Below are 19,864 nucleotides of genomic sequence, written 5' to 3' on the forward strand. Positions count from 1 at the left end.
TTTGTAGAAAATAATACATTAGCAATAACCATTGTGAATTACTGAAAGAGTGAGGTCCTTGGAGCTACCAGATCTTTCCCACTTTAACTAATTATTCAGAAGTAGAATTATCTTTACCCTCAGCATTACAGAACACTGTAGATAAGCCCCTGATGTCAATACCGGCAGCTCATATTCGAAAAAAGGGGTGACAGATTCCCTTTAAGGTTGATCGGGTTATTGTACAGGGAAATTTAATAAAAGTGGGAGAAGTTTTTTTATATCAAAAGAAGAAAAAAATCCAGCTCTTGGGTCCTTGGAAATAACATGGATTTATGTGATTATGCTTTTGTTATGAAGTTGAAGTTTTAAAAGTTTTTCTAACAAACAATGAATTTCCAAGGACCCTTACAAGAGCTGGATTTTTTTCTTCTTTTGATTGATTCCTTGCTGCGCTACAGATCTTCCGTGCTCGGTGTTCCTGGAGGATTGAGGGGGTGCGCTGACTTTTTTTTCTTTTTCTTAAGTTTTTTGAATGGTGTGAACTGGCCATATCATGTCATGTCAATATTAATGATTTTGTTCTTTGAAATAATTAACATCACAACTCAACACATAATACGGACATTTTTGGTGTCCCTGTAATCGTAACAACTCACACAACACGGCGATCACATTATTTACGGGAAGCGGTAAAAATGATGCAAAAAAAAAAAAATGGTATGATTGATATTTTTTCTCTATTAAACCCATAAAAATGTACGGTAATAAAAACTAAGCTGAGGCAGTGTTCACACGTAGCATAAATGCTGCATTTTTTCTACTGCTTTTTTCTGCAGGTGTCTTTACCAGACAATGCAATAACAGTCTTCTCAGATTATTATGTTTGCTGCCTTCTTTTATGCCTTTTCCCCTTATCTGACCTTAAAGATGCTGCTAAATGTGCGGCTTTGGTGCTTTTTTTTTTCCCCTCAGGAGGTTTTATGTGGAGTCTCAAAAAAAACCGAATGTAAAAAAAAAAAACGCAGTTACTTTAAATTTTCCGTCCTTTTTTAAAAAAAAGAAAAATTAAAAAATGCGGCTACACATCTGCAACAGAAACGCATCAAATAAAGGCGAAAAAGTCTAAAAAAAATAAAATAAAAAAATAAAAAAATGCAGCAATGAAAAGAGAAGATCATTATTGTGTAGTTTGGTGCAGACAAAAAAAAATTAACAGCATTTTTGCATTGTGTGCTTAATTAATAGACATAAAAAAGCCAGATGTCATATAGATAAAAATTATAAAGTTCTGGCGGCTCCAGCTGTGAATGAAGGAACAAAAAATAATCCACAGGTCCCAACCAGAGATGAGCAGGACAAACAGATAATGTCGTACTGCCAAAACTAATCAAAAGCAGCGCCGGAAGGCAAGAGAGTCATGGCCTCCTGTAAAGCCACCAATAGCACTGATCTAGAGGCTGGACCGGAGTCCAGTGAATCATCTCATCTCTAGTCCCAAGTTTCCCAGATACGAGGACAGTCTTGGATTTGGGTCTACATCCACATAAATTTATCCCTCTTTCTGTTCTTTAATAGTTGGGACGTATACATATAAGTTATCATCTACCTTCTTAGGTTGCTTTGGGCAACATCTGTTTTCTTAAATTAGGCTTCGCTTACGTAAAGTGGAGAAAAAGCACAAAACCTATACATACAAGGCCTATTCTGCAGCATCCATTTGCTGGGAGAAATGAAAGCGTATGCAGTGAAAAAAACGTTCAGGGCCAGGAACCACAAACTTGTGTCAAGTTTTATTCCATTCCACTCTCCGGACACGTGCATTAAGCAGGGCTTCCCCCAATGTTTTTACAGTATAGCTTTTCTACCACTTAGCAACTCGCCCGCTCCTGTACTTAAGAAACTGGAACTTTACAAACATGATGTGGGATTGTTTGGCAATTTCCTTACTTATAAATCAAAGAATTATATAGAAATATTTTGTGCCTAAAGATCTACTATGCCAGCCTCATAAGAAAGAAGACAAATGGTACTGTAAAATTATCCTGCAACTCTAGATGAGAAAATAATTGACTTCTCAAGATGAATATTTCTTCCCGATTCCTGATGTACACAAATAAGAAAGAGTTAAGAATAAAATAAATTGTTGGTCAATCACCTACCAAGCTGTCTTTCTTGTACAATCATTCGTCCAACTCCATGGGTCCATCGTTTCACACGTCCTTGTGTAGAAATCGCAGGAACACAGGATGCAGTCTCTCTCAAGTTCCGGAACCGGCACACAGGTACCTGCGGTCTCTTCGTCCCCTCTACACTCCCCCTTCTTCTTTAACTCGCCATTCCATGGGCGAGAACTCTTCGTACTCTTCTAGGTCCACTCCTGAAATGGGAAAGATGACCACAGTTCGACCATATTTTGCCAAAATGAATTGTCCTGTGCATCCCTTAGAGACGAACCTTCAGCATGGCAACACAAAGCACTCGGAACTTCAAGTAGAGTGGGCGAGAATGAGAGTCCATCCGGGTTCCATGGAGCAGCAATCTTTGGGGTCTGTTCCTCTTTGGAGTCAACAGCTGTAGGAAGAGTTGGCTCAGGTGCACTTTGCTTCTCTTCTTTTTGGTCGGGACCCCTTGAGCTAGCGGGCGGCAAACTTTCCACTTCAGAGAACGATATAAATGGTTCTTCCTTCTCACAATTGGGAACCGTGGGAGCGGGCGTTTCGGGGACACTCGACTCTCGTTCCCTTCCGTCGGGATCTTGTAACCGGTAGGCACGTGACATGCTTCAGTGGACCATTCGGGTAGATACCTCTTCTTCCCTTTCGGGTTGGTCTTCACGGACGGAACCTCTGGATCCAGTTTGGAGGGGCGCCAGACTCGCCTCCACATGCCTGAGCAGCACGGACATCTCATCGTAGACAGTCGACACCTTCTCCGACTCTTATCGGCTTCCGACGTTGTGGCTCTGTCTGACTGAGTGTGGCTCCCCTCTCCTTGCCATACCATTTCTCCCAGGGGTGGCATTCCCTCCAATTAGCGGGACCTTTGGAGAGATGAGCAGAACTTCTCAGTCTGTCTCAGGTAGGGCCACTTTTAGATAGGTGTCCCATTTTTCCACATGCCCAGCACTCACTTCTGCATCTGTCTAGTGGGCGCTTCAGTCTGGATCGTCGGCCTCTACGGGAAGCATATCCCATCTGTGATCGCTCTTCACTCCACGACCTGGAAACAAATTTTGGGGCAATTGCTGTGGTACTTCTTATGCTCCACACCTCTCCTCTGACTGCCTTCTCCTTTTGCTGCGAGTTACCTTGGGGTATGGCATTGGACTTCAAGACAGCAGTAACAGCTTCCTTCAGGCTTCCGATTTCTTCCCATATTTTCAGCATTCCTTGCCGTAATTCATGGGACCACTTCGGCTCTTCCTTGTTCAGGGTGGATACCTCGCAGCTCCGGACCATCCCTATCGAGGCTGCAATCCCCTGCTCGCCTATGCCCCAATGTCTGCAAAAGTCATGTGCGGGTTAACTCGCAAGCCCTCATGCAAAGCCCGCCCAAGCAGTGCGTCTCTCAGGCCCGTCACTAACTGGTGTTGCAGCACTATCTCAGGGGATCCTATGCAGTCTTTCTTAAGAATTGTAGTGTGTAGCTCCTGTAGCCCATTCATGTACTGCATCACAGACTCCCCCTCTCTTTGAATACACCTAAATAAATGCATGCGTAACTCTCATACATCCGTGGGGTCTCCATGCGTCTCTTCCAATATCTGCAACACCTTATCAACCGTGTCCCGTTCTCTGGGGGGGTTGTAGCATGACGGAATTCCTTGCCTCTACGTCCAGAGCCATCATGGTAACCTCCGTCTCTAATGCGGGAGTCATGGGCTATATCCTCATCATCCCCTTGACCCGCTCAGTCCAGCTCAATAACAGAACATTGCTCCCTGTAAACATGGGGAGATTACTCAAAATTGTATCCAGCGGTATACTGGCCCTTGGAGCTCCTCCAACTGCTTGGTCTGCCACCTTGGCGTCCAGAGACTGCATCCTGCTGACTATGCCAAGTGTAGAAATCGCAGGAACGCGGGATGCAGCCTCTCAAATTCCAGACCCCGCACGCAGGTACCCGCAGTCTCTTCGTCCCCTCTACACTTGTATTCGTAGGTTCAACTTTTCATCTATTCATCCATCCTTTCAGCTGTTTTTCCATATACCCCAAACATTCATCCATCCATCTTTTGGTCTTCCAATCAGTGCATCCATCTACCTGTTGAGGTCAATGCAAAGTTTATTTTTAGATACTTCCATCTAATTGTCTTTCCATCTGTCCTTACATCTTTCAACTGCCCATTAATTCTTCTTTCCACTTATCCATCCATTAGTCCATTCTTCCACCAACCCATCCTTTTAATTTTTTAGTTTATTCATCTCCACACATATACATCTTTCGGTCTTTTCAAACATTAGTCTACCTGTTCTTCCACCTACGTATGTCTTTATCCATCTATGTAGAAGTCCCTTTAATCTGTCCATTCATTTATCCATCCTTCCATCAATAGTCCACCCATGCAACGGTTTTGGGGTACTTCCATCTATCCATCTATATTTCCTTCCATCTTTTTATTACTGACTAAACTACCCACTCATCCATCCACCAGTCCTTTCTTCCACCCATCTTTTCAATCTGTCCATTATTTGACACATACATCCTGTCTATTTAATCATTAAGTCTACCTTTTTTCCCCACCTATGCATCCATTTATCCTTGTACCTTTCCTTTTAATCTCTCGATTTATCCATCCTTCCGTCTATGTGTACATTCAATCGTCCACCTATGGATTAGTTTTTTAGTTCTATCCATCCCTTCCATCAATCGAGGGGCAGTACCCCGAAACACAGTGCCTGCAAATTGAGATTCTGGCTTGGCTTTTATCCTAAGTCATGTAACAAGGCTCGTTAAAGGGTCGATATTGACTTTTAGGATTGCTACCTCCAAAAGGTGGCACAAGAGTTCTAGTCCTCTTCCTCTCTGAAGAGACAATTTGCATAATTTCCATCAATCTTTTCACAGTTCATTACTCTACCCATTAATTCCTCCATTTGTCCAATGATTTGATATTCCTTTCATCTAACTATTTCTGCATACAGGGTCTTGATACCAATATCATATGACTTATCTGGACCAGGGACAAAAAGGTGGCATAAAATGAGAGAAGATTTTACCTTCAAGTTGACACATAGGAAAGCATGCAGAAATACTAACCTCTCCAGTGCTGGCCTGTTTTGTACAATTACAAAACGTTTTAAAATTTTGATTAGAAGACTTACCCAAATGAAAGTCTACGAATCTGTCTTCATGTGTAACGAAACCCAACCTGGGAATCAAAAAGCTGTATTTCCCCACTGAGCAGAACATCCAAATTTTTGAGAAGTTTTGGAGAAGAAATTAAAGTGTTTCCGTTTCTTGAAAAACTGAATTGAATAGTAACTTCAGATGAAGAAAAGTTTTTGCAAAGCGTTAAAGTATTGTATCTAATGCAATTCCAGATCAATTTCTAGTAGTCTAGAAATCCTCATAATCTGGCACATTGTTGGACCAGAATATGGTAACGTTACTACATTTTTCATTTTTTTACTGAATAGGTTTTCCTTATATGAATGACCTTTTTCTCAAGATCTACACCTGTGTTTATCGCAGGAGAGGTCCACCCCAGCTCAGATGAGGCTTTGTTTTTGGAGTCCAGCTGCACATGAATGGCATGTTCAGCAGAACTTTTATGTTCTCCAGCATTTGAAATATTGACCTCACATTCAAATTCCTGATCTACTACAAACTATCTTTAAAATGTCTCTGAGGACGGCCAGTCACACTAAACTGATATAACGCAGCATTCCTCGTCAGGCACCGTGACCTCAACGTGTCAAATGGAAAGAGCAAGCTCTTATTAAATTACCGAGCCAGCTTTTATTGCAGGTCTTGGAACTAGGTGTTGGGATCTGGATCTTATATTCATCATGCATATGGTGGAAGCCGTGAATTGCGAGTGACCCTTGTTTAGAGCAATAAATATACAAAGCCGAATGAATGCACATTCTCTGTGATCACTTGTGCTGGACCCATCAGTCCCGGAAACATGACTGAGGAAATTCACATAGCCTTGGGTTTAGTACAAAAGCCAAGAGCTCTCCAAGGTAGTGAGGTGCTCATAAATAAACAAATAATAGAGCTATATGTGAAAAAAACAAAGTATAAGTTCTTTAATGGACTTAAAAAAACCTGGAAATCAATATAAACTAAAAGAGAAACAAAAGAGAATTATATTGAATATATTATGTATGTCGATTTTTAGACAAGAATTGACCAAAGTCAATGAAGACCTAAAATATCCAAATCTGAATTAATCTGAAAAACCATGGCATTTAATGCAGAATGGGAAAATATACGATTTTATTCTTTATGATTTCGAAAAAGATTTACGGTAGCAAAAAATATAAAAAAAATAAGGAGATATGAGCATAATATGCATATGCAGTACAAAGCATAGATGAAAGCATGACCGGTTTTTGATTATTCATTAGGTCATGTGAATTGGCCCTTGGGTAAGAGTCTAAATGCCGATCCCTACTAACTGTATTACACACAAACTACGCTGCATGAATGTCGGAGAGAGGCCATCAAAGACATCTCTTCTGCGCTACACTGGAACCCTACTCAGCACATTCTCCGGAAACTAGAGATGCCAAACACTAATTGCTGCTTCTAGCAAATTTAATATATACACTAGAGGTGACGCACATCACAGTGCACAGGCTGAGTGATTACTGGTTTGGGGGAAGGGAGTGAATTTAGTAGATTTTCACATTAAAGAAAACTCTCACTATTTTTATAGCCCCTATAGTAGGATACATCTTCCACAGATTAAAATAATCTTGTCCAAACCTACAATTTTTCAGCAAGACCAGATGACTATTGGCATGTGTATATTGGCCTTCAGACTCCGCCGCAACAGCAGATGTTGGGGGAGAGATGAATCAGGTATGATGAATTTAAATATTCCATCCTTGTATCCTAATGGGACAAAACTCCTCATTGAACGGGGTATAGTGTGAATTTTTTTTTATTTTTATTTTTTTTTAACAGCCTTGGGCTCGATAACAAGTTATGGCAACTTGATAGATGAACACTATGTCGATCTGGTGGAAGTATAGACAGGTCCACCAGAGTCTTCTCTGCCGTTATCTTGATCGTATCAAGCTATTGGATTGCTGGTCTTCCTCTTCACCTTCCTCCTTTTATTGCTCTGATCATTATGTCCATCTCCAGTGATTGCTCTTTTCGTATGATGTGTCCAAGGTAGGCAAGTCATAGCTTGATGATCATTACTTCGAGTGACTTGCCTGGCTTGATTTGTTCCAAGATTTGTTTGTTTTTCTTGCCATCCACACTACTGATAACATCCTTCTTCAGCACCACATTTCAAAGGTGTTGATTCTTCTTCTGTCTTGTTTCTGTAATTGTCCAGGTTTTGCATTGATAGTTTGAGCTTTTCTATAGTAACCTATGTACGAGCTATGTCTTCATAGTCAGTAAAATGTTCCTGTATTTGAAGACCTTGTCCAGTAACTTCATTGTTGACTTATCCATAGCTATTCTTCTATTGACTTCCGATGTTGTCGCTGGATCTTGAGTGATTGACCCAAATAGGATGAAGTCCTTTACAACTACCAGTCTGTCGTCATTCATCTCAAAAGTGTACTAGTCATATCTAACAGTATTCAATATATCTTTGTAATCTATGTGTGCGCGCGTAATGCCTGTAGCCAAAAAAACACCATGGTTACTTACCGGTAGCCGTTTTTTCCGGAACTCATGACAGCACCACCCGAGAGAGGGATCCGCCCCGCCAGGACAGGAACCTACTGAGACATAAGGGGAGGCACCTCTCCCCCGCTTCAGTTGGGTTACAGAGCACTGAGAGGACTTCCCGGTTAGTTACATGTTTAATCCAACACCACAACACTCAAAAACACCCTACTAATTGTGCACACCCATACGGTGAAAAAAGGGGGGGGAATATACGGGTGCTGTCATGGGTTCCGGAAAAACCGGCTACCGGTAAGTAACCATGGTGGTTTTCCCTTCACCCATGACAGCACCACCTGAGAGATTTTTGGAGACTTCGAAACACCTTAGGGAGGGACCACCGCTTGCAGCACCCTTCTACCGAAGGTTAAGTCAGCAGAGGAGGATAGATTTAACCTATAGTGCTTAAAGAAGGTTGAAGGTGAGGCCCAGGTAGCGGCCTTACAAATCTGTTCAATCGATACCTCTGCTTTTTCAGCCCAGGAGGTCGCCACGGCTCTGGTGGAATGAGCCTTGATGCCGTCAGGAATCGGGATACCACTAGCTGCGTAGGCTACACTAATGGCTTCCCTAATCCATCTAGCAGTAGTCCCTTTTGAAACCCCATAGCCTTTCCTGGCACCCTGAAAAGCTACGAATAGGGACTGGGACCTCCTCCACTGGCTAGTGACAGATATGTATTCTACGAGAGCTCTCTTAACATCCAGACTATGGAATTTTTCCTCCCCCAGATTTTTTGGGTTCTCGCAGAAAGATGGAAGGACAATTTCCTGACCCCGATGGAAATCTGATGCTACTTTGGGCAGATAAGCGGGGACTGTTCTTAACACTACCCTATCCTGAAAGACTTGCGTATAAGGTGGATTTACTGAGAGAGCCTGTAAGTCGCTTATTCCGCGGGCTGACGTAAGGGCCACTAACAGGATCGTTTTTAGGCTCAGAAACTTTAGGGGTAGCTGATGCAATGGCTCATACGGATGTTTTGTAAGGGCTTCTAGCACCAGGTTTAAATCCCAGGGGGCTATCCGGGGTATTGGGATAGGCCTAGCTCTATGGCAGGATTTAATAAATCTGGCTACCCACCTATTTGATTCCAATTTGCAGTTGTAGAGCGCACCTAGTGCAGACACCTGAACTTTAAGTGTGTTCACTGCTAACCCCATCTGCAACCACAATTGTAAGAACTCCAGGATGGCATTAATCGGGGGTTCTTTTCCTAACGGCTTACCTAAGAACTGCAGGAACTTATTCCATGTTCTGCCGTAGATGTTAGTCGTCACTGGTTTCCTACTCTTTAGCAGGGTGGCCACCAACCCGGGGGAGAACCCTCTATCCGTTAAAAGCGACCTTTCAAATTCCACGCCGTCAGATGGAATCCTTTGACCTGAGCGTGGAATATTGGACCCTGAGCTAGTAGGTCCGGGATTTCTGGCAGAACCCATGGATCGGAGAGGGACATCCTTCGTAGCAGAGCAAACCAGGGCCTTTTTGGCCAAAATGGAGCTATTAGAATCACCCTGGCTTGATCATTTCTGATTTTTCTGACAACTCTTGGGATCAGAGCCACTGGGGGGATCGCATAAGCCAGCCTGAAGTTCCACTGGATGTGCAACGATTCCACTGCCCATGGTTTTTCTCTTGGGTTTAGAGAGCAGAACCTGTTTGCCTGTTCTGCTTGTTGGCGAAGAGGTCTATCACCGGTTTCCCCCAAAGCGGAGTTATTTTTTGAAAAATGGACCGGTTTAGCGCCCATTCCCCTTGCTTCAGGGTATTGCGACTCAGGAAATCTGCCTCTATGTTTTCTGCCCCTTTTATATGTAAGGCTGTCAAGGAGTGTAGGTGTTCCTCTGCTCTGCTCAGAATGTCTGTCGCCGCTTCCATTAAGGAGTGTGATCTTGTCCCTCCTTGGTGGTTGATGTATGCCACTGCTACCTTGTTGTCTGACATGATGCGTACATTTCGACCCTGGAGTAGCGGAATGAAGTGACTTAGGGCCTTGCTCACTGCCCACAGTTCTCTCAGGTTGGAGGATGCTTCCCTTTCTTGACACGTCCAGGAACCTTGACTTATGATGCCCCTTAGGTGTGCCCCCACCCTGAGGAGCTTGCATCTGTTAAGATTATACCTGACGTCTGTCTGTCCCACGGTATTCCCAATGTCAGATTTGTCTCGTCCAGCCACCAGTTGAGAGAGTCTCTGCTTTTTAAGGAAAGCTCCAGCTTCCCTTCCAAACGCCCTCTTAGCGATCTTTGTGCTGTTAGTATCTCCCCCTGGAGTTGCCGGGTGTGAAACTGAGCCCACCTGACTGCCGGAATACAGGATGTTAGGGTACCTAGCAGGGACATTGCTCTTCTTAATGTCGTACGTGGTTGGTTTCGGCCCGTCAAGGCCAGATTTTGCACCTTCTCTATTTTGGACTCTGGAAGCAGACACTCTTGCCTGAGTCTAGTATAAATCCTAGGAAGGCCTGTTTTTTTAGGGGTTGCAATTTTGATTTTTTGAAATTGACTATCCACCCTAATTCCTGCAAGGTGTTGATCACCCGGGTCAACTGCGCTGTACAGTGGTCCTCTGAGCTGCCCACTATAAGAAAATCGTCCAGGTATGGTATTATGACCCTATCGTGAATCCGGAGAAAGGCTGTCACTTCCGCTATGACCTTGGTGAAAACTCTCGGGGCTATAGATATGCCAGACGGAAGAGCCCTGAACTGAAAGTGCCTTAGTATGCCTTGAATATAAAGTGCTACCCTCAAGTATTTCTGGTAATCTGGGTGGATAGGGATGTGATAATACGCATTCTTTAAATCGACTATGGCCATGAAGCAATCTTGATGTAGCAGCTTCACCGCCGTAGCTACTGATTCCATCTTGAAGGTCGAGTTCCTTATCCATAGATTGAGCCGTTTGAGATTTATGATTGTCCTGAATGTTTGATCTGGTTTTTTTATCAGAAAAAGGGGTGAATAGAACCCCTTTCCTTCCTATATGCGTGGTACCTCGGAGAGTACCCGCTTGTCTATCAGGCTCAGGATCTCTGTTTCTAAGGCCACCTGCTCTTCGGTCACCTTCCTGATGGGTGTGATGACGACCACGGGTTTTGACTGACGAATAAAGGGGATTTTCAGGCCTTCTGTTAGGATGGTCAGGATCCAGGCATTGGAGGAGATCCTTCCCCAAGCCTAGAAAAAGAGTGCCAATCCCCCCCCCACTGCAATACTGGCGTCACTGTGGCGACTTCTTTGAGGTGGAGGTGCCTCCACCAAACATAAATCCCAATTCTTTTTTTCTCTTATCCTCCCATCTTCTCCTGTCAGCGGGAGGACGCCCCCTATTGAATCTCCCCCTCCGAAAGGGCTGTCTCTTCTGATCCATAGGGAATCTGGGGAAGCCTTTTTTCTTATCGCCTGCTTTCTCCAGAATATCGTCCAAGATCTTGCAGAACAAGAATCGACCATCGCAGGGGAGAGAGCACAATTTGGCCTTGGACTGAAGGTCACCCGGACAGCCCTTGAGCCATAACGCGCGTCTAGCAGCATTTGATAGTGACGCTGCCCTGGCTGTCATCCGCATAGAGTCCGCCGAGGTATCGGCCAAAAAAGCTGCTGCCCCGTGCAAGAGATACATATCCGATAAGATTTTCTCTCTTTGGACCCTTCAAGACAGCTTTTCTTCTAACTGCTGCAGCCAGATCATGAGGGAGCGTGCCGTGCAAGTGCCCGCTATCGCCGGCTTTAGTCCTCCTGCTGTCGCTTCCCATGCGTGCCTCAAATATGAGTCCACTTTCTTGTCTAGCGGGTCTCTAAGAACCCCTGCGTCTTCCAGGGGCAGGGCCGACCTTTTGGAGGACCTGGACACTGCTGCATCTATTTTGGGGATTTTGTCTCATATCTCCGCATCCTTATGATCAAAGGGATATCGCCTCTTAGAGGTGGATGGAATGGCCCCTGATTTTTCGGGCTTTTTCCACTCTTTCTCAATAAGTGCCTGGATTTTCTCGTTTACTGGAAAGGTTCGTTTTTTCCTCTCCTGAAGCCCCCCCAAACATGACGTCCTCTAGGGTTTTAGCCGCCTTTTCTTCCTGTAGGCCCATTGTAGTTCTAATGGCCTTTAGGAGGGCGTCTGTGTCTTCTACGGGGAAACATGGTTTACCCCCCATGTCACTGTCTGAGGAGTCTGAGGAGGATGATTTTTCCGCCTGAGATGACATTGACGTGGAATCCGAGGGGGAACTAGGGGGATCCTTCCTGCATTTTTTCCCTTTTTTCAATAGGGACTTAATTGAGCCTTCCATTTCTGACCTTAGGGCAGATATCAGATTGGCTGCGAAACTAGGCGCTTCCTCCGCCATAGTCCGCTGAATGCACGAAGCACAGAGATCTTTTTGCCAATCTCTTGCTAGGGGAGATTTACATATAGCACAATCCCTATTGTTCTTCTTGCTTCCCGCTTTTCTGGACCTTTCCTACAGGGTGAAGCATACAACAGAAGCCCCTATTAACATAATTCTAACATTCACGAAGATCACTCACCACCCGAAATCAAGGGTACCGGACTCGGAGGCTGCGTCGGAGCACGTGACCTGCGCTCTTTGGATCTTGAGGAGTCCCCCGACCTGCGGCTGGGGCGACTGCTGCTTGAATGGCTTCCATGCTTTCTGCCAGAGGGCTGAGAGGGAGGCAGGGACGCTGAACGTTCCTGCTCTGACTCCATGTTGCACCGCCCGTTTGCTGCTGCCTCCTATTTTTAAATGACGCGCCTCCGCTCTGGTGAGCGTGTCTCTCCCCTCCCCCCTGCGACCGCCGGCCGACCGCTTCAGAAAGCCGTCCGGCGTCGCACCCGGCGCCATTACACCGTCGCCTTTTTCTGACGTCAGCCGGCGCACCCAGCATCCAACGCGCCGCTGATGTCAGGGGCCGGAAGAAGCCAGCGTCTCTCCCCTGCTATGGGGATCGAGATGCGGCGTGCGCGAGGGGAGGGCGGCGCAGTGGGGGCTTCCCGCAGACCCCGGGGATCCCACCAGCGCCCACACGAACCCGGAACCCCGTAGGGTCCGGGGACTGCGCGTCCAGCACCTGACGGCCGACGCTACAGGTGGTTTCTTTTCTTTTCTTCGCCCATGACAGGCACCGCCGACAGTGGGGTTCCTTCCAGGACAGGAACTCAACTGAAGCAGGGGAGAGGTGCCGCCCCTTATGTCTCAGTAGGTTCCTGTCCTGGCGGGGCGGATCTCTCTCTCAGGTGGTGCTGTCATGGGTGAAGGGAAAAAGCCATATTTGGACACCTTAATAGGTCAAGAAGGGAGAGCAAAAAAAACATTTTAAAGAGCAGCAGATCTCAGAGGTGAAATGATGAAATTAGTATTCATACTACTGGAGATATTTTTTTCAATCTTGTGTGGAATAATGTTTAATGGATTATACCTAAAGAAAAGATCCACCTGAAAAATCAAAATTCAGATACAAAAAGGCCTAAAATCTAGAAATTTCCTAAAGAAATACAAGTTGTATTATTGTCCTTGTGGAGAGTATTTATGTGAACAATAGTGCAGGACAGAGGACGTCATATCAGCCAAGTGGAATGTGCTTCAGTTTACAATATGGTATTTCCATACTTGTATTTTTGACCCTGGGCGCACGCAATTACATATCAGATTACCACCAGGAAAAAAAATATTATCCAAATTCTGCACTTTATAAAAGGAAAAAAATGTATACAAGCTACACACCTACCGCAATCTGCATTTTCTTTGTAATTTCTCTTTTGGGTAATAGTTTGTGAGCTTTGATTCGGAGCCAAACTTTGAAAAACACACTCAAAATTAATTTCCTGTTGCTGTTATACTTGGCTTAAAACATCTGGTTAGTATTTCTCAGGACTTGGAGGGTGAATTATAGACGAAAGTCACCACGTTCCATGATGTAGAGGGTAAAGAGTGGTCTAAGGAGGCATCAGAACTAAGGTGGACTGATTATAAACATACAAGAGAAAGGCTCCAGCGCCTGAAACTGGGGCTATTGAGGTCACTGCAGCCAGCCTTGGCATCAAAACCACTGGTAAAGTGTCAAGTCCACTGTTAAGATTCCAATATACATTAGCTATCTGTCCACTGCATCGTTGGGCTGACAGTTTTCTCTGCCGAATATCACAAAGATAGGAAGACTCAGGCTAGAGTTCCCATGATCTCTCAGCGAGAAGATCCCAGACTCCAGTAGACTCCATTCTTAGACTATATCTTTATCAAAAGGCAGAGCTGCATCGGTCCCACAGCTTCCACAGTCCGTGCCCACCTTTTCCACCTGCAAAGCACCATCCTGAAACTACTATACAGTCTCAAGATGGATAAATCACTGCAGTTTTGCCTTCCCAACATTATTTCCATTTTAACTAGTATGCAATGTCCAGAGACTCTCCTGCAGTTTGTAAGGTTCCCATTGTGGACACAGACAGCGCACTGGATCTGTGTATTGTAAAAGAGCAATAAGTAATATAATGTATTAATTTATTATCATGTAATCTAAGCACTCTGGGACAACAGCTTCATCTTCTCTGGCCAAAGTTGGTAAGATTACTTGTTCTGTGTGGAGCCTGCAATGTGCTCTCCCTGGGTACATCAACACTCACTGATCCCAGGTTACGCCCTCAATGACGTCACCATTCAGAGCTGACTGCATAGCTGCTGGCTGAGCACTTCAAAGCACCGACCGAAGCTCTTTACTCTGTGCTTTGAGTTGTGACAGCTCAGGAACAGAGAAAAATTTTAATAGCAAGTACATTATGAAGTGCCTTCATTTCTGATAGCATTTACACTGCTTTAATAAACAAGGTACCCTGAAAACCCCTTTAATAGGTTTTACAGCCTATGACAAATAAAACTACTCAAATTCATGACCTTTATGATACCCTTGAATCATGGATTTTAGTACAGACTAAAGTTGACTTTATTTCCTTTGGATATAACATTTTATGGGTTAGCATTACACTTTTTTTTTTACTACAAGGTGTAAAATGCCTGAAGCACAGTCTAAGAGGTTTCCACAAGGGTGTACATCTAATTAATGACTTTACCGTATGTTAGTGTACTAGTGCCCTCAAAAGCAAATGAAAACTACTTGAGAATATGAGTCACCTCCTCAAGATTGTTCACGGGATTCCTCTAACCACACAGTAGCAGAAATGACAGCTGGGCACCAATAAACACCTCCGGGTACTTCCAACTTGTGGTGGAAGAAAACCACTGACCTCTCAAATCAATGTCAAGGGCAAAGGCATTGGTATTTCAATGTTGCAGTAGATACAATCAGCCCAACTATGTCACACAAAGTTTACATGGAGAGTTCTTCAGACCTGGAAAGTTCTGGCCATGAGGGCATTAAATAAAAGGGGATTCCGCAAGACGGCATTTTCTGCTAAGTCAATCTGACATGTCTAAAACTGATGTTAATGGAGATCAGAATGCACATGTGGCCGCCACAACATTAAAATCACTCAAAATTACAGAAACCTACAAGTGCTCTCAGTCGTCGAAATGCAGCCGCCATGCTGACATGACTTGTTCTGGACATCTGCTTCTCACTTATGTGTCCCCTTAGGACATGTCTGACAGACCGGAAAAAAAAAAATAAAGAAAATCAGGAAAGCTTTACACTTCAGGCTCCTGTGGAATACAAGTAAAAGTAGACTCCGCACAAATCCATTTTTAGATGAGAGGGTTTTTTTCCCAAAACAGCATAAAATTGCAAGCTGTGACCGTAAGATGCGTGTCGAGAAAAGAAATCTTAATTATCGGTTAATTATTTGGGCTCCCCTACAATAAAGTTTTGGTCACAAAAATATTAATAGACATCACAGAGAAGCAACAATCAAGACCATATCCTGCCCTCCCTCCTCATCCACGTCCGTACACCTACACGGCAGCCCAGGCCATCACAATCCAAATCATCGTCTAAGAGTTTCCATCCATTTGAATGCAATTAGACATTAAAAAATGTATATTAACATAAGTCATGCAATTAGTATAGCGTACCACCGCGAAGGGTATAACGACATGGATTCTAAAGAGAACTGGAATACGCTTTCCGAAAGTGCACCTAGAGTAATCCACTGGAAAAACGCTTAGTGGTCGATTCATCAAGACAGGAGTAGAGCACTCTATGGAGTTTACGCCTCTTCTACGTGTCATGTACACAACACCAGCATTTCTTAATTTGACACCCCGTTCCACCCCAACTCCGTCCATTTCTTCATAGCCGAGTCAAAAATGCTGAAAAAAAAAAAAAATCAACAGTCGCAAAGTTTTTGCTCAATTCCTCGTTGTGTAAAAATGCAGAAACTTTTCAAAGATTATACCAAAATCTTCCGGAATAAAAGCTTTGATAAATCTGGTTTTTGTCTTGAAATCGAAGGTGATAATCTAAAGTTTCAGATGCAGAATGAAAGAAGGTTTTTTTCATAATAATAATAATAATAATAATAATAATAATAATAATAATAATAATAAGTGGGTAAAATTGCAAAGTGTTTAGAAAATAATTTTACTATTTCTTACTAGTTGCATAGCTAGAAGTGGCCAGTTTCCAAGGGTAGGAGAGCAGCACTTACAAACTGTTTTTTTTTACTGAGCTTGTGAGCGCTGTATTGAAGATGGCTGTATCTGGCCAGCATCAAAGCCCTTGTGTTTATCTGATGCTGCAAAGGCAAAACTGCCTCTGCTTGCAGTATTAATGAGTCCATGTTTGGGCCACAGGCTCAGGTATCCCGCCTGCCGGAGTCTTCAGAAGTGCAACGCCCCTGGCAAGAGGGACCTTGGAGGCATCAGAGCAATTCATTCTTGAAGATAGATAAATAGAATAATCTTGTAAAAATGGAGCACTGTATTCTTTGTAGTAACTTGGAGGCTGCATGCTCCATTCATTTCAGTAGAAGACACTATGCTTAAAAAGGGTTTTCCACTTTTAGAAAAGCGGTACCCAAATGATCGGATACTAGTAAAGAAAAGCAATATATACCAAAAACACCCTCCCCCAGGTCTAGTTCTGGCTTCTATATCACTGCTCCATGTCTCTGTGCTTTGGCTTCAGGAGTGACAACACTATTACCGTGCATGTCTCCGCTGCAGCCAATCACTGAGCTCTGCGATTGGCTGCAGGAGTGATATGCGTTGATACCGATGCAGTAGTGGAAAGCCGGTGCTGGAATAGAAATTAGTGATTATCATCTGTACTTATAGTTTTTTTTTTGTTTTTTTTTTAATAGTATCCAATCATTTGGGGCCCGCTTTTTTAGAATTGGAAAACCCATTTAAATTGATGATTTAGATCTTTACTTCCTTCTTTCTCAGGAATAGTAAGAACTACTAGCTGTCTGAAAAGAGAAATAAGGTCATGTTATTACGGCAGCCTAGGCATTAAGGAAACAGATGGTAATGACGGTGCAGCTTCACTACATGTGGTACACAACAGGCAATCGTTACACAGTTATGTAAGGCAGCAGCCTGGGAATTTTCAGTAAACGTCATTTTATAGCAATCAAGGATAGGATCTGTACAGAGTTTTATAAAGATGAGGAGCTTTTTTATCTGTGGGGTTTCCCATGTATTTTCTCCTTCTGCAGGGTAACTTTGTGGAATTTTGAGTTGGTAGGTGAAGAACTATTAATGATGCATGATCAGTCTTGGACTGGCCCACCAGAGAACTGGTGAATCCTCCGGTGGGCCCTGACTTCTCCTTCAGGAGAGTTAATAGTGCAAACCTTGCAGCTGCTATTGGGCTCTTGAGTGGGGGGAGAAAGGTGGGCCTTCAGAATCAAATCCTCTGGTGTGCCCAATGTTCTTCAGTCTGACACACTGCATGATACTGCGATTACTACGATTACTAATACAGGGATGTTAAAAAAATGTTGCATGTTAAAAAAAAAAATAAACCTTCTACATAGCCGCTGACCTCTCTGGCTCACCCCGCTCACTCCAGTCTCTGGCAGTGGAGGGCAGGAGAGTTATTAGGTTTTTATTTAACCAGTACTTACCTCTCCGGCCACCCCTCTGGTCGCCATCTGGTCCTCTTTCCGCCGTCACTCACAGCAATTACTGCCTAGATTCCCTGTCACAACCATGTGACACGCAGTGAGCTCCAGCCTGTATACGGCCGAAGTCTTGGCCTGCCTGAGATGCGCTTCACATCGGTGGAAAGATGACAGAACAGCAGGCGGCGAGCCGGATTGGTCAACGGTATTTTTTTTTATATTTCTTTTTCCCGGTCCTGTTCTAACTCACAGGTTAAGAACAAACCTACAGAACTTATCAATTTCAAAACCCAGGAACTGCCTGTATAGAAACTAAAGGACTTGTCGATTAGAAAAAAAGGAAAAAGCAACACCATAAATATCTACATTTCAAAAGCAAAAAAAAAAACCCACAAAAGAAAGAAAAACAGAAACACTTCAATAAAATATATGATCTGGCACTATAAAATAGTATATTACTTCAAAAGTTGGCCCAAATTGATAAAGTACCTGAGCAACTGTTGGATAAATTAAAAGTGACTTACCCCGTTATTAAAGTAGGTATCTAAAACCTTGAGACCATGATCTTTGCGCTTCTCATCTGACGCCACCTCATACTCTGCCTATAAAAAGGAGAATATTGACGTTTATTGGTTGAAATGAAAAAGCAACATAAAAAATAATAATTATAGACAGTAGTAATATTTAGTTAAAAGAAAAAAATGAAATAAAACAACCTTTACACTCTTGCTAGGAGATAAAAGAGAATGAGATTGCTGACCACCTACCAAACTCTCTGCTCTCATATGCTTAACACCTGCAGAACGGAGGTGTCGGCAGCATATTCCAGGCCCACAGATGGTTGGACGAGACTTCGTTTAGATTATTAGAGCTTAAGATTGATTAGCAGAAATGTATATAGTCGGGCCGTTCTAGAATAAGCCTTCAAACAAAAAGACCTAAAAATTCAAGCATAGCCCTAAATCACAAATGTAGCTGTAGTACAAGGTCAAGAATACCTTACAGCCCACACTCCCGCTATGAAGACATGCATTAATATACAGCTTTAATAATAAATTCCACTTGAGGCAACTGTTGGAAAAAAAAAAAATATCTTTGCTCTGATATACATTAAAGAAAATGTTGGACTAAAATCAAAAAAGCCCCAGTACATCATCATTAAAGCAGTGACCTGTCCGATATAACATACGGCCACCACTTTAATGCTGAACATATGACTCCAATTCGTCTTACAAGACAAAAAAATAAAAAAACATTTTATTATACTCACCTTTGGGGAGGTCCGGTCCGATTGGCATTGCTGGTCTTGGTCCAATGCCTTGTTTATTTTTGTGATGCCGTTCTCCTTCCCTACTTCGTGTGGATGACACATCCCAAGTCATCCACACAGTGATCCGCTTCTGCGCAGGCACACTTCTCTCTGCCCTGCTGAGGGAAGAGCAAAGAACTGCAGGGCGCGTGCGCAGGAGCTCTTTTGACCTTTCCCGAAGCATGCGCACTGCAGTTCTTAGCTTTGCCTTGGGCAGAGAGAAGTGCGGCAGAGAGAAGTGCGCCAGAGAAGAAGTGTGAAAGGGAACACTGTGTGGATGACGTAGGCAGAGTCATCCACACCAAGCGTAGAATCATAGAATCGTAGAGTTGGAAGGGACCTCCTGGGCCATCTGGTCCAACCCCCTGCTCAAAGCAGGATTCGCTAAATCATCCCAGTCAGATGTTTGTCCAGCCTCTGTTTGAAGACTTCCATTGAAGGAGAACTCACCACTTCTCGTGGCAGCCTGTTCCACTCATTGATCACTCTAACTGTCAAAAAGTTTTTTCTAATATCTAATCTGTGTCTCCTCCCATTCAGTTTCATCCCATTGCTTCTAGTCTTTCCTTGTGCAAATGAGAATAAAGTTGATCCTTCTACAATGTGACAGCCCTTTAGATATTTGTAGACAGCTATTAAGTCTCCTCTCAGTCTTCTCTTTTGCAAACTAAACATTCCCAAATCCTGAAGAAGA

The 19,864-nt window shown here is 43.6% G+C and overlaps 1 protein-coding gene across 1 annotated transcript in view; it reads right to left on the bottom strand.

The window, feature by feature from the left end:
* Positions 1–19,864, bottom strand: part of GRK4 (G protein-coupled receptor kinase 4) — a 274,905-nt gene that overhangs the window by 75,147 nt on the left and 179,894 nt on the right. Inside the window, exon 4 of the mRNA XM_073574570.1 lies at positions 18,386–18,463. Within this exon, the coding sequence (XP_073430671.1) occupies positions 18,386–18,463 (78 nt within the window). The remainder of the gene's footprint in view (positions 1–18,385; positions 18,464–19,864) is intronic.

Source organism: Dendrobates tinctorius, unplaced genomic scaffold (genome assembly GCF_039654945.1).
Source record: "Dendrobates tinctorius isolate UK_male_01 unplaced genomic scaffold, ASM3965494v1 ptg000039l, whole genome shotgun sequence".
In the NCBI taxonomy this organism is placed as follows: Eukaryota; Metazoa; Chordata; class Amphibia; order Anura; family Dendrobatidae; genus Dendrobates; species Dendrobates tinctorius.